At 44.0% G+C, this 17,317-nt stretch overlaps 1 protein-coding gene across 1 annotated transcript in view; it reads left to right on the top strand.

The window, feature by feature from the left end:
- Nucleotides 1-9,018, top strand: part of MCRS1 (microspherule protein 1) — a 55,944-nt gene extending 46,926 nt beyond the window's left edge. The window contains exon 13 of the mRNA XM_069758367.1: nucleotides 7,117-9,018. Coding sequence (XP_069614468.1) covers nucleotides 7,117-7,203 — 87 coding nt within the window. The 3' untranslated portion in view covers nucleotides 7,204-9,018. The remainder of the gene's footprint in view (nucleotides 1-7,116) is intronic.
- Nucleotides 9,019-17,317: the final 8,299 nt, after the last annotated feature.

Raw genomic sequence — 17,317 nt, 5'->3', positions numbered from 1 at the left:
AGCACTGATTGGACAGTGTCAGTGTGCTGGGACACTCCCTACTGGTAACACACAGGTCACCTTGATAATACATTTCTGGGAGGAATAACGGAGGAACTGCACAATGTAGAGCTGAAAAGATGTACCCTAATTGTTATATCATGGGAATTAAAATTATTTAGGTTCATTACAGACAATAGGTCCTCTTTAAATCATGTATTTCTGTTCAACTGTTTTTACAAATAGTTGTATTTTTTATCTGACTATGTAGAAAAAAAATCATGAAATATTGTAGTTTTCATTTATCACATGCTGGATAATATTGAAGGGTAAGGTTTAACCCCATTCTGGCATTGGACGTACTATTCCGTCCATGTGACCTAGGACTTAATTCCCATGGACGGAATAGTTTGTCACAGGCGATCAGCCGCGCTCCCGGGGAGAGCGCGGCTGATCGTTGCGGGGTGTCAGCTGATTATCACAGCTGACACCCAGCACTAAGTGCCATGAGCGGTCACGGACTGCCCCCGACACTTTAACCCCCGGAACACTGCAATCAAACATGATCTCAGCATTTCGGAGACCCCCGCGGCATGACATGGGGTCCCGATCGCTGCCATGGAGACCCGATGTCGTCATGACGACATCCGGTTCTCCAGACATGAGACTTCCTGTCATGCGCAGTGATGACCAGGAAGTCTCTCAGGTTAGTGTAATAGAAACTGCAGCACTGACAGCTTCTATATCATGCAGATCTGCATGCTATAGAAGCGTTGAGCTTGCACAAAATGATTGTTCCATAGTGGAACTAAGTGTAAAAGTAAGAATGAATTAAAAAAAAATAATAATTGTAAAAATATTTTAAAAAATAATAAAAAAATCAATATTTATTCCATCAATAAATAAATATTTGAATAATAAAATCTAAACAATAAAAGCACACATATTTATTATTGCCGCGTCTGTAGCGACCCGACCTATAAAACTGTCCCACTAGTTAACCCCTTTAGTGAACACCATTCTAAAAAAAAAAAAAAAGGCAAAAAAACAATGCTTTATCATCATGCTGCCGAACCCTTCCGAGCTCTGCCATACACCCAAACGGTGGTTTACCCCCACATATGGGGTATCAGCGTACTCAGTACAAATTACACATAACTTTTGGGGTCCTGTTAACCTTGTGAAAAGTAAAATTTGGGGTGAAAAGATCATTTTTGTGGAAAAAAAATATGATTTTTTAATTTTATGACTCTAAGTTATAAACTTTTGTGAATCCCTTGGGGGTTCAAAGTTCTCACCACACATCTAGATAAGTTCCCTGGGGGTGTAGTTTCCAAAATGGTGTCACTTGTGGGGGGTTTCTACTGTTTAGACACATCAGGGGCTCTGCAAACGTGACATGGTGTCCCGTCTCAATTCCAGTCAATTTTGCATTGAAAAGTCAAATGGCGCTCCTTCCCTTTCGAGCTCTGCCATGCACCCAAACATTGGTTCCCCCCCTCATATGGGGTATTCGCATACTTAGGACAAATTACACAATAACGTTTGGAGTCCAATTTCTCCTGTTACCCTTGGCAAAAGAAAAAATTTGGATATGAAGTAATTTTTTTGTGAAAAAAGTTAATTGTTCATTTTTTTTTTTTTTAAACATTCCAAAGATTCTTGTGAAGCACCAGAAGGGCTAGTAAACTTCTTGAATGTGGTTGTTTTGCACACCTTGAGGGGTTGCTGTTTTTAGAATGGTGTCACACTTGGTTATTTTCTATCATATAGACCCCTCAAAGTGACTTCAAATGTGATGTGGTCCCTAAGAAAAAAATTGTGTAAAAATGAGAAATCGCTGGTCAACTTTTAACCCTTATAACTCCCTAAAAAAAAAATTTGGTTCCAAAATTGTGCTGATGTAAAGTGGGACATGTGGGAAATGTTACTTATTAAGTATTTTGTGTGACATATCTGTGTGATTTAACCCCTTTCTGACATTAGACGTACTATCCCGTCGAGGTGGGGTGGGCCCCTATGACCACCGACGGGATAGTACGTCATATGCGATCGGCAGCGCTCACGGGGGGAGCGCCGCCGATCGCGGCCGGGTGTCAGCTGTTTATCGCAGCTGACATCCGGCACTATGTGCCAGGAGCGGTCACGGACCGCCCCCGGCACATTAACCCCTGGCACACCGCAATCAAAGATGATCGCGATGTGCCGGCGGTATAGGGAAGCTTCCCGCAGGGAGGGGGCTCCCTGCGGGCTTCCCTGAGCCCCCCGCAGCAACGCGATGTGATCGCGTTGCTGCGAGGGTCTTAACTCCCTCCCTGCCTGCTCCAGCCCCGGATCCAGGATGGCCGCGGATCCGGGTCCTGCAGGGAGGGAGGTGGCTTCACAGAGCCTGCTCAGAGCAGGCACTGTGAAGCCTGCAGCACTGTAAGTCAGATCAGTGATCTGACAGAGTGCTATGCAAACTGTCAGATCATTGATCTGTGATGTCCCCCCCTGGGACAAAATAAAAAAGTAAAAAAAAAAATTTCCAAATGTGTAAAAAAATTAAAATATTCCTAAATAATGAAAAAAAAAATATATTATTCCCATAAATACATTTCTTCATCTAAATAATAAAAAAACAATAAAAGTACACATATTTAGTATCGCCGCATCCGTAACGACCCAACCCATAAAACTGGCCCACTAGTTAACCCCTTTAGTAAACACCGTAAGAAAAAGAGGCAAAAAACCAGGCTTTATTATCATACCGCCGAACAAAAAGTGGAATAACACGCGATCAAAAAGACATATATAAATAACCATGGTACCGCTGAAAACATCATCTTGTCCCGCAAAAAACGAGCCGCCATACAGCATCATCAGCAAAAAAATAAAAAAGTTATAGTCCTGAGAATAAAGCGATGCAAAAATAATTATTTTTTCTATAAAATAGTTATCGTATAAAAGCGCCAAAACATAAAAAAATTATATAAATGAGGTGTCGCTGTAATCGTACTGACCCGAAGAATAAAACTGCTTTATCAATTTTACCAAATGCGGAACGGTATAAACGCCTCCCCCAAAAGAAATTCATGAATAGCTGGTTTTTGGTCATTCTGCCTCACAAAAATCGGAATAAAAAGCGATCAAAAAATGTCACGTGCCCGAAAATGTTACCAATAAAAACGTCAACTCGTCCCGCAAAAAACAAGACCTAACATGACTCTGTGGACCAAAATATGGAAAAATTATAGCTCTCAAAATGTGGTAACGCAAAAAATATTTTTTGCAATAAAAAGCATCTTTCAGTGTGTGACGGCTGCCAATCATAAAAATCCGCTAAAAAACCCACTATAAAAGTAAATCAAACCCCCCTTCATCACAGCCTTAGTTAGGGAAAAATAAAAAAAAATGTATTTATTTCCATTTTCCCATTAGGGCCAGGGTTAGGGCTAGGGTTAGGGTTAGGGCTACAGTTAGGGTTGGGGCTAAAGTTAGGGTTAGAGTTTAGATTACATTTACAGTTGGGATTAGGGTTAGGGGTGTGTCTGGGTTAGAGGTGTGGTTAGGGTTACCGTTGGGATTAGGGTTAGGGGTGTGTTTGGATTAGGGTTTCAGTTATAATTGTGGGGTTTCCACTGTTTAGGTACATCAGGGGCTCTCCAAACACGACATGGCGTCCAATCTCAATTCCAGCCAATTCTGCGTTGAAAAAGTAAAACAGTGCTCCTTCCCTTCCGAGCTCTCCCGTGTGCCCAAACAGGGGTTTACCCCAACATATGGGGTATCGGCGTACTCAGGACAAATAGGACAACAACTTTTGGGGTCCAATTTCTCCTGTTACCTTTGGGAAAATACAAAACTGGGGGCTAAAAAATAATTTTTGTGGAAGTGTAGTGAAACACTTGGGGGTTCAAAGTTCTCACAACACATCTAGATGAGTTCCCTGGGGGGTCTAGTTTCCAATATGGGGTCACTTGTGGGGGGTTTCTACTGTTTAGGTACATTAGGGGCTCTGCAAACGCAATGTGACGCCTGCAGACTATTCCATCTAAGTCTGCATTCCAAATGGCACTCCTTCCCTTCCGAGCCCTCCCATGCGCCCAAACGGTGGTTCCCCACACATATGGGGTATCAGCATACTCAGGACAAATTGGACAACAACTTTTGGGGTCGAATTTCTCCTCTTACCCTCGGGAAAATACAAAACTGGGGGCTAAAAAATAATTTTTGTGGGAAAAAATTTTTGTTTTATTTTTACGGCTCTGCATTATAAACTTCTGTGAAGCCCTTGGTGGGTCAAAGCGCTCACCACACATCTAGATAAGTTCCTTAGGGGGTCTACTTTCCAAAATGGTGTCACTTGTGGGGGGTTTCTACTGTTTAGGTACATTAGGGGCTCTGCAAATGCAATGTGACACCTGCAGACCATTCCAGCTAAGTCTGCATTCCAAATGGCGCTCCTTCCCTTCTGAGCCCTCCCATGCGCCCAAACAGTGGTTCCCCCCACATATTGTGTATAATCGCACTCAGGACAAATTGGTCAACAAATTTTGGGGTCCAATTTCTCCTGTTATCCTCGGGAAAATACAAAACTGGGGGCTAAAAAAATAATTTTTGTGGGAAAAAATTTTTGTTTTATTTTTACGGCTCTGCATTATAAACTTCTGTGAAGCACTTGGTGGGTCAAAGTGCTCACCACACCACTAGATAAGTTCCTAAGGGGGTCTACTTTCCAAAATGGTGTCACTTGTGGGGGGTTTCAATGTTTAGGCACATCAGGGGCTCTCCAAACGCAACATGGTGTCCCATCTCGATTCCAGTCAATTTTGCATTGAAAAGTCAAATGGCGCTCCTTCGCTTCCGAGCTCTGTCATGCGCCCAAACAGTGGTTTACCCCCACATATGGGGTATCGGTGTACTCAGGACAAATTGTACAACAACTTTTGGGGTCCATTTTCTCCTGTTACCCTTGGTAAAATAAAACAAATTGGAGCTGATTTAACTTTTTTTCACAAAAAATTTACATGTCCATTTTTATTTAAACATTCCAAAAATTCCTGTGAAGCACCAGAAGGGTTAATAAACTTCTTGAATATGGTTTTGAGCACCATGAGGGGTGCAGTTTTTAGAATGGTGTCACACTTGGGTATTTTCTATCATATAGACCCCTCAAAATGACTTCAAATGAGATGTGGTCCCTAAAAAAATGGTGTTGTAAAAATGAGAAATTGCTGGTCAACTTTTAACCCTTATAACTCCCTAACAAAAAAAAATTTTGGTTCCAAAATTGTGCTGATGTAAAGTAGACATGTGGGAAATATTACTTAAGTATTTTGTGTGACATATCTCTGTGATTTAATTGCATAAAAATTGCGAAACTTTCATAACTTTCGCCAAATTTCCGTTTTTTTCACAAATAAACGCAGGTACTATCAAAGAATTTTTACCACTATCATGAAGTACAATATGTCATGAGAAAACAATGTCAGAATCACTGGGATCCGTTGAAGCGTTCCAGAGTTATAACCTCATAAAGGGACAGTGGTCAGAATTGTAAAAATTGGCCCGGTCATTAACGTGCAAACCACCCTTGGGGGTAAAGGGGTTAAGGACATGAAATTTCAAAGTTGGAAAATTGCGAAATTTTTAAAATTTTCACCAAATTTCTCTTTTTTTTCACAAATAAACGCAGGCAATATCAAAGAAATATTACCACTATCATGAAGTACAATATGTCACTAGAAAACCGTGTTAGAATCACCGGGATCTTTTAGGTTAAGTGCACACGTTGCAGAATTGCCACGGAATTTTCGGCGGCAATTCTGCAATTCCTGCCGCGGGTATATCGCATGCGGAATTGGCATGCATATTCCTGCTAAAAACTAGCGTTTTGCAAGCATAATTAGCTTGCAGAATGCTAGCATTTTCCAAGTGATCTGTAGCATCGCTTGGAAAACTGATTGACAGGTTGGTCACACTTGTCAAACATCGTGTTTGAAAAAGTGTGACCAACTTTTTACTATTGATGCTGCCTATGCAGCATCAATAGTAAAAAGATATAATGTTAAAAATAATTTAAAAAAATGGTTATTCTCACCTTCCGAAGCAGCCGATCTCCTCAGCGGTGCACACGGCGGCTTCCGTTCCTATAGATACTTTGTGTGCAGGACCTGCGATGACGTCACGGTCACGTGACCGCCACGTCATCGCAGGTCCTTCACACAAAGCATCCATGGGAACGGAAGTGGCCGCGTGCACCGCTAAGAGGCGGAAGGACTCTGGGGCCATCAGAAGGTGAGTATATCATGATTTTTTATTTTAATTCTTTTTTTTTTTTAACAATTATTTGGTGCCCAGTCCGTGGAGGAGAGTCTCCTCTCCTCCACCCTGGGTACCAACCGCACATGATCTGCTTACTTCGCGCATGGTGGGCATAGCCCCATGCGGGAAGTAAGCAGATAAATGCATTCCTATGTGTGCGCGGAATCCCCGCGATTCCGCAAATTTAATGAACATGCTGCGTTTTTTTCTTGAATGCAATTCCGCTCAGGAAAACAACGTAGCATGTGCACAAAAAAATGCGGATTGCATTCTATTAAATAGGATGCTTAATGTGAGCTTTATTTTCACGTTTTTGTAGCGTTTTTATAGCGAAAACCACGGAAAAAAGTGAAAAATCTGCTACGTGTGCACACAGCCTAAAGCGTTCCAGAGTTATAACCTCATAAAGAGACAGTGGTCAGAATTGTAAAAATTGACCTGTTCATTAATATGCAAACCACCCTTGGGGGTAAAGGGGTTAAGCACATACCCCAGGGTCATATTGTTCCGAATAGTAATGCTCACAGCTTGCCCCTCTCCCTCTCTGCACAATGTCCTCTGTACCAGTATCACAGCACACACAACTTTCCTATAGAAGTGAGTGAACAACTCCGGACTACAGGTTTGTATGGTTCATGCAACCGCTGTTAGCAGAAACTCAGCCAAGATGTCTGCCCTTATAACTGTATACAGAAAATAGAATAATAAAAAAATCACTATTAGAAATAATAAGAATATGTAGCTGTGTCTGGTTTTAATTAGTAAACATACCCTTGGTGATACGTTTCTTTAAATGAATTAATGATTTGTGTCTCCATTTCTTTTCCATAGATTTCTGGCCTTCGCTTTGTGTTCCTAATCAATCAAGATCTCATAGCTCTCATTAAAGCTGAAGCTGCCAAGATGATTCAGTCTTGAAGAAAGCTGGTTGTCGATCTGCAGTACATGAGCTGTTTAGGGAGATATATATATACATACATCTCTTTTGTTTGCCTAACACTGTGCTTAAATGATATGGATGACTTGGGTGGCTAATTTAATTTTTATTAACGTTTAGTCATGTATTTTGCGCTAAAGACATGTATCTCGATTGACTAAAGAGCAGCATTGTAAACACATACCTGCCATACATGAAGCAGGGCTGTGACATGAGAAGAAATACATTTTTTTTAGGTTTTTTTTTTTTTGCTCCAACCTCAGTCTCCTGTGTGCAGTTGCTATAAAGCTCTCTATGATGCAGTAGAGTGAGTATACAAATAAGCATAGAGGACGATGAAGTTAAAATCCCCATGATGCTCAGTCAACGAGGAGATGAATTGTTCTTATATCACATCCCATCCATGGCTGTCAAAGATATGTGTATTTACCATACAGCTCTTTTGTCATTTGAGACATACGTCTCAAGCTGTGTTTCTTCAGACTGCAAACCATCCTGACACATGGCTGGGATGGGCTACAGTTTGAAATATGAGACAAGGGCCATTTTGTCAAATTCTTGGAGGACGCCTTCAACTCTGAATCCTTATTTGAGCTCATCCTAATTGGAGTTTGTGACTTTTCTCTGCCTTTTGCCAAGCTCCTCAGTGCTGAATTTTTTATTTTTTTTTTATACCTCCAACCACATCAAGTTGAACTGAACTTTCATGTGATCATAGATCAGCTGTAATAGCTGAGAAAGACAGAAAAGAGCTCGTTCAGATGTCCGTTTTTCTTGCACAAGTTCTACGTGTGGTTTTCATGGATAGAACTTGTATCTATTAAAGTCTGTGGAACTGTTGACATGACCACGTATTTTTGCGGACTTATTGACTTGCCTAAATCACAAAGACTTGACTGATTTTGACCTGAGCTTTGGATCAAACTCGCCAGCACAAGTCTATGGGTCAACCAAAAAGATCAGACAGCACTCAGATGCTGTCTTTTTTTTTTTTTTTGCAGACTGTTTGATAGGAGAAACTTGAGAAACTTCCCTCAGTTTTGTTGACTTCAATGTGAGAAAAAGTTATGAACGCAGACCAAACCCTGATGAAACGTAGACCGTTTTTTGCGTTCAAGAAAATTCGCTGATGGCTGAATGAACCCTTAAGGGCTCATGTAGACGTCTGTACAAAGCTGTCTGAGCACAGACCGCTGATGCACCAACGGGCCGCGGCTCTCACCACTCGAGCATTGCAACCTTCTAGAAATATATGAAGCTGTCACGCTCAGGTCGGGGAAGCCGCGGCCAGTCTGTGCATTGCTGTGCGAGAGATGTCTGCATGAGTCCTTAGATTTACAAACTCAGAATGAGCTCACTGACGGATTTTTTGATGGCTCATTTTGCAGACTCCAACAGAGTGCAACAGATTCTGCGGAAGACAAATATTGCAATATTTTGTAAACCAAATTGCAAAATAATATTGTGGCTCTAAAATCCATTAATTTCAGTAAAAATTAAAATGTTAGTTTCCCAAAGGTGTCCATTTCCTTTAACACTTTTTAAAATGATTTACAGGGACACCCTCAACTACAGTCTGTACTAGCTAAGTGGGTAACCAGAGACTGTTACTGAGGACAGGGATCGACCCATCCAGCATTCTTCATACACATTTAAGAACATTGTTATATAGCATAGTGGATTTTCTGTTAATATTTTTGGACGTCTTTGTTATATGCTTTTCTTAATTGTTATATGCTTTTCTTAATGGCGTTACACTCTGATTAAATGACATGTCCTTTGTAAAAAAAAAAAAAGTGTCTTTACTGCATGCATAAAAAAAGAACCAACAGGAAACATTTATGTATTTCTTTGCTGTAAAATATGAAAATGGAAAATTCATTGGCCATAGTCTGTAATTAAAAAAAAAAAAACACTCTTAACCCATTATCTACCAAGGTCCTTTTTTTTTGGGACGCCTAATCTTTTGCTTCTAGCAACTAAGATTTTATAATTATTATAATTAGGTCCAATTTTTGGTGTCGTGTTTGTAAAATGAATGTTTTCAAAATAGGAGATCATGTCATTGTCATTTTTAATTGAATATTGGGACACCCTTTTCTGAAAAATCCGTAAAATGAACATTTCTAATTTGGCAAGTAATGGGTTAATTTTATGCAGTAGGATTTTTTTTTTGTACAGTGCATTACAGGGGTGTGATTCTGCACTGACAACAAATTTTAGATATATAACTAATTGAATTATTTGAAGTTAATAGTTTGCTGTGTTTCTAGATCTACAATAGGTTGTATTCTCACAAGTACGGACGCTTTTTAACCTAGTGTACTTCATACAGCAAAGAGTGGATCATTGACCTAGAAAAACCAAAGGAGAACGCGCATCTCTGACAAAATCAGGACACTTAAATACAGAATTGCATGCGCGATCAGTCTGAGTAAATTCATTGATGTATTACTGTACTTCTCACTCTAGCGACCCCCAGTAGTATAAGGTGATTGGTGAACTACAGACATGGTATCTTTCTGATAATAAAAAGAAAAACCCACAATGGTCACTGAAATAGCTTGTAACTGACAAAAGTAATTTTCAATTTAAATTTAGTAAATATCAACTAATGAAAATCAGACATTGTTTTTGAATTGCAGGTCAACAGAAAAAAAATTAATCAAAATGGCCTAGACAGAAATGATGGTATTCTCAATATTTTGGCTGACCACTTTCTTATGCACAAGATCACGAGAAGAAATTCTGGATAAATTGCCAATTATGAAGTCGACTTCTGTTTTCTAATGTGACACTCCTCTTGATGTTCTGAGATGCTCCTCAAGAGCTCAAGATACTGCCAACTCTGAAAAGAGCGTTGTGGATAAAGCAATAGTCGGGTGATGCTCCATCAAAGAACCATTTTTATTTCTAAAGGCCGGTGTCCCACTTGCAACTGCAATGCGAGAAACTTGCATGAGTATCTTGCCTCAATTACCCCACACTGCCACTGGCACTCGGGACTGGAGTGTGTGGCTGTATGTATTTCTATGCAGCTGAGTTCTCCAGTCCGAACTGCTGGGGCAGTGCCGGGAATTGAGGCGAGAGACTCGCATTGCAGTTGCAAGTGGGACACCAATCCTTACCCTTTCAGCCCTCAGATCCTTTCTGTCCACAACTTGAGGAAATGATTAAATCTTTGGGTGAAGGTAAGGGTTTTTCTTTTCCACGACATAAGAGACCACTTTAAGTCTTTTCGGTCTCAAAGGAAAACTCTCCCAGATTTTGAAAGAGGTTTTTTGAAAAGGAGGCAGTACAGACCAAAGCATGAAGCGGATCCAGCAAAAACAACAGACATCCTTTCTAGTGATGAGCGAATGTGCTCGGATAATGTCTTATGTGAGCATGCTTGGGTGTTATCCGAGGATCTGGGCGTGCGCCAATATTATGCTAGAGTCTCTGCTGCTGTATGATTTGCGACTGTTTTGCAATCCTCGCATGTTTGAGGCTGTCTAACATCTGCAAATCATGCAGCTGCAGGGACTCTAACATAATAATACAAACATGCCCAGATGCTCGGATAGGACGTTATCCGAGCACGTTTACTCATCACTAAATTCCTTTCATAAATCTTCAGTTATGATGCCGAAAAACAGTTATATTTAGGAGGAAGATTATTATTTTTAATTTTTTTAGAGCATGGTCAGTTACTTCCTAAGATCTTTGGATCTTACAGGTAATAAGGAGGGGTTAATCTTTGGAACTAAGAGACTTCCTATCTAATCCCTTCTGTTGCATCAGAGCAAAAGTCCAGTAGTCTGGCATCTGATACAAGACTTCATTCATAAAGGGGCCCTGGAACAATTCCCAGTTCACCAAAAAAGGTCAGGAATTTAAAATGGAGACCATTCGCTTCATGACAGCAATTCTTCAGAAGGAAGACTTCCTGTGAACCATAGATCTTTGGGATGCATTCCTGCACATTCCAATTCTACCAGCCCATCGGAAAATTCTTTGATTGGTCGGTGAAGTGAGCTCTCAAATATTCTATTTCCAGCTAACCTGTCTTCCATTTGGTCTTGCAGCAGCTCCAAGAGTTTTCACCTAGGTCTCCGTAATGCTTGCAGCAGCCCTGAGATTGCAAAGACTGGTTAGTGAAAGAATCATCCAAGGAGGAGTTGTTGGATCACCTTCACATAACCCTGAAGTTACTCAGATCCCATGGATTTCTGATAAATCAGGCCAAGTTCCATCTGTTGCCCTCCACTCCAAAGAACAAAAATTCCTTGGATTTATCATCAATAAACACGTTCCTTCAATCAGGGTATGCTACAAGAGAATCTACAATTCAGTGTGAGGCATCTTATCCACAGCCCCAATGTCACTGTCAGATCAGTAATGAGTGTTATAGGAACCCTAACTTCCACCATAAAGGCAGTACCTGCTGCTCGAGTGCATTTCTGTTCTTTCCAGAGAGAGGTTCTGAGCAACTGGAATAGGAATCTCACTTCCCTAAATGAGGTTTCTTTTGAGGTCCATCAAACAAAATCTTTGTTGGTGGTTATCTCCAAGCAGTTTGCGGAAGGGCAGGACTCTTGACACCTCAACAAGCAGTGACTCTCATCTCATGTCGGATGCATCAATCTCAGGTTGGGGATACCATGTCAGTGACAATTGGGTCCAGGGAGTCCGAATGAGCCAGGAGTTCCATTTATCATCCAACCTAAAGGAGTTAAGAACAGGCCCCATGTCATTTTATTCCATCCTATTCCAGCAAGCGGTGTTGGTTCAGCCTGACAACTTGGTCTTGGAATCAAGGGTCTGTCCCTGGTGGTGAAATGTCAGCAACTGTTCAACTAGGCAGAAAGAAATCTAAGCATTTCAGCTATCCATATTCTGGGGATATCCAATATCCGAGAAGACTGCCTGAGTTGCAACAGGATTCATCTGGGAAAGTTGATTGAGTCTGAACCACAAGATTTTCCTGCAGTTCAATCACAATATAGGGCTCCCAGATCTGGACGTCATGGTTGCATGCCAGAAAGTGAAGACTCTCTTTGATTTTGTGCTCTCTGTCCTCTTGACCATCGGTGGAAGGTCAATGGTCTCTCTTTTCCCTTTAAGGGCATGCTGATTTGTGAGTTTCCTCCAATTCCATTAATCATGAAACCGCTGATCAAAATCAGACAAGTAAAATCAGAGGCGATACCAATCCTTCTGACCTCGGAGAGCCTGGTTTCCACTTGTTTGACATTTGTTGGAGGGCAGGTATTGTTAGCTCTCCTTCCAGAACTATTTATACAGCAGTGCAACCATTATTTGCCTACTGCCAGATTACATCTGACAGCTTAGAGAGATTGTCCTGGAAATTCATTGCAACCTTGTCTGCCACTAGAAGACCAAACTCACAAAAGGTCTATTCCAGAAAATGGAAAATGTATTCTGCCTGGTGTTCTTCAAAGCAACTGGATTAGAAAGCTCTAGCTTTCCATTCTGCAGTTTCTCCAAGGAAGGATTCAAGAAATGTCAATTCTCGGCAGTCAACGCCTATCTGAATTGCTCATTTTCAAGTCACCACCTTATATGCACACTTTTCAAAGCTGTCAAAAACTTCAGACCTCTCTTTCTCGCGTCGGTGCCCTTGTGGGATCTGGCCTTTCTACTGCGGGTCTTGCAGGAATCTGATCTGTTATCTGTTAAGAAATCTGTTATTGAAGACACTGTTTCTGGTAGCCCTTACAACCACTAAACATCTTCAGAAGTTTCAAGCTTTTTGTCTTCAAGAGAGCCTTACTTGCACATATTGTGGGATCAAATTGTCCTCAGGCTTATACCAGGATTTATTCCTAAAGTCAATTCGATCTCCAACATCAATCATGACGTAGTAATGTTGGTCTTTTCCCTAATCCAATAGGGGACGAGCAACAGCGTTTACATTTGTTCAATGTCAGAAGGATCCTGCTCCTTTCGGGTATGTGCACACGCTGCGGATTCGCAGCGTTTCCGCTGCTGCGGGTCCGCAGCAGTTTCCCATGATTTTACATTACAATGTAAACCTATAGGAAGCAAAAAACGCTGTGCACATGCTGCGGAAAAAAACATGCGGAAACGCAGCATTTTACTTCTTTCTGCGCATTCCACAGTAAATCCGCAATAAATCTGCAGCAAAAACGCAGCGTTTTCTCCATCGCCACATTGGGGGACACAGGACCGTGGGTGTATGCTGCTGTCACTAGGAGACTGACACTAAGTAAATACAAAAAAAGGGTCAGCTCCTCCTCTGCAGTATACACCGCCCACTGGCTCCGGATAATACCAGTTCTTGCTTAGTGTCCGTAGGAGGCACACTGCGTCTGTTTCTTTCCAGACGTTCTTACTTTTATTTTTTATTTTTTCACTTTGCGCAAGAGGATGAAAGGGCGACGGACCCTTTTAAGGGGTCCGATCTCCCCCGAAACACCGGCGAGCACGGTGAGTTTACTCCCCGTACCCTTTCCTGCGACTTGGGATGCTCGGCCGTGGACATGCCCTGTGAAATCCTAGGAGAGCGAACCCTTAGGATACACAGAGGCCATCTTCCCAGAGTACTGACCGGCCGCCCTCCCTCTGCTCCATCACTAAAAGAATAGCGGTGTGGCAAGGAGCTTCCCAGTCCCTCTCCAGCCCCTCATCAAGAAGGCGCTGGATCGAGGTAGACTGCATCGCCCCTCATACCTCGCCTGAAGAGGATCTCAAGCGGTGAGTCTTCTGGGGTAAGGGGGGGCTCCCGAGCGCACCACTAATTTAGTCCCCGGCTTCTGATTCTGCTAGGTCATGGTCCGCCCACAGCGTGCGTCGCGCGTGAGGCCCCCGCCCACCGCTTCAGCACTTCTCGCACACTGCGATAAGTGCCCTCCAAGCTATCGGCGGCCATCTTGCCACAACAGGGGGATCTCAATACCACTTTTCCTCACCGGTCTCAGTGCGGCATCTGGACACAGGACCTAGGTACGTGCGCTGCGTGCTGACACAGCTCCCATCCATCTGCAGGCTCCGGTTTACTCAGTGCTCCATTTTACTAGCTGCACAGTGCTCCATTTTTACTAGCTGCACAGTGCTCCGCTTTACTAGCCGCACAGTGCTCCGCTTTACTAGCCGCACAGCCTACACGGAGATTAACAGACAACATGTCTCTGCCAAAACCCAAAAAGTCTTCAAAAAAGCATAGTGTTCTTTACTTCTTGCACCTCCTGTCAGGCTGTGCTACCAAGCGGGCATACTGCCCCGCTCTGCAATGCTTGTGACCCTAAAAGCGCTCAGGAGCCCCCACTGAAAATGAGCCCGCGGTGACCAGTTCCCCTGAGTGGGCTTTATCACTTTCGCAGTCTATGGCTTCTTTGACTAAGGCTATTGAGTCCCTCCAGGATCCAACCAGGAGCAGGACCAATAATCCACCTATTCAGGAGGATTCCCCTATGGCTGTGGAATCTTCAGCCTGCAGGGGCGCTCTAATTCTAAGCACCAGCGGCCATCTAGGAAGTGCGTCCGTAGCTCGTCCCCCAGGCCCTCTGGTGCCTCGGCGTCTGGTAGCTCCGCTTCTCGCTCTTGCTCCCCAGGCACCTCTCCCAACCAGGACTCTGATCCTGAGTCCGATGGGCCTCTAGATCTGGAGTCCCCAGTTTCAGAGCACTATAGATAGTCTCATTGAGGCCGTCAACCAGTCCCTTCAGATCGACGAGGAACCGGCGACCTCCAGTACGGATAATTCGGTGTCCTTCAAAAGAACTAAACGTTCTCACAGGGTGTTTGCCAATCACCCGGAGTTCCAGGCCATAGTCCAGCAACATAGGGAGTGTCCAGACAAACGTTTTCAGGGCCAGAGATCTCTTGAGTCCAAATATCCCTTTTCTCCTGATCTCCGAAAACCATGGACAGAATCCTCTTCTGTGGATCCTCCTGTCTCACGTTTGTCCTCTAAAACTATCCTTTCCATGATGGACAGATCTTCTATCAAAGATCCCACGGACGTCCTAGTTGACAGCCTCGCCCGTTCAGTCTTTGAGGCTTCAGGCTTGGCACTCTTCCCCTCCTTTGCTGCTACCTGGGTAGCCAAAGCCGTGGCTTTTTGGGCAGACTCTCTGCATAAGACCTTACAGAACAGCGACCTTTCTCCTGACATAGCGGAGCTTGCAAATCAGATCTCCTTGGCTGGCGATTACTTAGTAAACGCTTCCCTGGATGCGGCTAACTGCTCTGCACTTACGGCTGCTAGCGCTGTGGTGATTAGGAGAGTGCTATGCCTGAGGAACTGGTTAGCGGACTCCGTATCTAAAAAGTCGCTCACGTCTCTGCCATATCTCAGTGGCCGTCTTTTTGGTGAAAAACTGGACAAACTGATTTCCGATGCTACGGGGGGTAAAAGTACTTCCCTTCCCCAGCAGAGATTCAGACAACCGTTCCGACGACAGCCACAGGCCCGTTTTCAGCCGTTTCGTGGAACCTATTCATGGCATTCCTCGGCCAGTTCCCCTGGTTCGGGGCGCCAAGCCGCCAGAGACAAAAGCCCTGAGGCTTCATACAAGCCCAACCATTCCTGGAGGGGCCGCTCCACACAATCTAGGTCCAGGGGATCCAGACCCCAATCATCTTCCAAATGACTTGCAATCGCGTCCGGACAACATCAGCAAAGTTGGCGGACACCTTCTCTCGTTCCGTCATGTCTGGCTCACCGCCATTCACGACGAGTGGGTCAGGGATCTGGTGTCCTCCGGTTACAAAATCGATTTTTCCTCCAACCCGCTTTTTCGCTTCCCGCCCTCCCGAAGCGGGAAGGCGCGCCCGAGCTTTTCCTAGGCCATCCAGTCGCTCCGACAAAACGGAGTGATTATCCCTGTCCCAGAGGATGAAAGAGTCCGCGGTTTTTGTTGAAACCTGTTTATGGTCCCCAAAAAGGATGGAACAGTAAGGCCCATCCTGGACCTAAAGCTCTTGAACTGATTTGTCAAAGTCCATCATTTCAGGATGGAATCCCTCTGTTCCGTCATTGCCTCGATGGAACATGGCAAATTCTTAGCATCCATCGACATCCGGGATGCATACCTCCACATCCCAATCTTCCCGCCTCATCAAAGGTTTCTCCGCTTCATCAAAGGTTTCTCCGCTTCGCCGTCGGAGAGGAACACTTTCCGTTCACGGCCTTGCCTTTCGGCCTCGCCACCACCCCCAGAGTTTTCACAAAGGTCATGGTGGCTGTCATGGCCATTCTGCATTCTCGGGGCTTAGTCGTTCTCCCCTATCTAGACGACCTGCTGGTCAAAGGCCCATCCTTCTGAGACTGTGAGGAGTGCGTCCGCATTTCCTTGGATACTCTTTCTCGGCTGGGCTGGTTGATCAATTTAAAGGAGTCATCCCTTCTTCCAGCTCAACGGATTTCCTTCCTGGGCATGACCCTGGACACATCCCTAGGGTTGGTGCTTCTTCCTCGGGACAAGTTCCTGGCTCTTCAACAGGGGGTCTAGAAGCTTCTTCGGCCGTCCCCCTACTCCATCCGTTTCAGCATGAGGATTCTCGGAAAAATGGTAGCCGCAATGGAAGCGATTCCTTTTGCGCAACTACACCTCCGTCCCCTCCAGCACGCTCTTCTGGGCGCATGGGACAGGAGTCCATTTTCCCTCGACCAACTATGTCCCCTCGGGTCAGGCAGACACTCAAATGGTGGATGTTCCAATCCTCTCTTCTCCAAGGGAGGTCCTTCCTCCTGGTCCATTGGCTGGTAGTCACCACCAACGCCAGCCTCCTAGGCTGGGGAGCGGTTTTTCGCCATCACACTGAGCAGGGAACCTGGACTCATCACGAGTCTCATCTTCCAACCAACATCCTGGAGATACGGGCGATCAGGCTGTCCCTAAAGCGGTTCCATCATTTCCTTGCAGGTCGCCCCATCCGTATCCAGTCGGACAATGCCACGGCTGTGGCTTATATAAATCATCGGGGGGGGGGGCACCTGCAGCGGAGCTGCAATGCACGAGGTAGAACACATCCTTCGCTGGGCCGAACACAACCACTCGGTCATATCGGCAGTTCATATTCCCAGAGTGGAAAACTGGGCCGCGGACTTCCTCAGCCAGCAAGGCC

This window comes from Ranitomeya imitator, chromosome 3 (assembly GCF_032444005.1).
Source record: "Ranitomeya imitator isolate aRanImi1 chromosome 3, aRanImi1.pri, whole genome shotgun sequence".
NCBI lineage: Eukaryota > Metazoa > Chordata > Amphibia > Anura > Dendrobatidae > Ranitomeya > Ranitomeya imitator.
The sequence above is the reverse complement of the archived record's forward strand: the minus strand, read 5'-3'. Positions and strand labels throughout refer to the sequence as shown.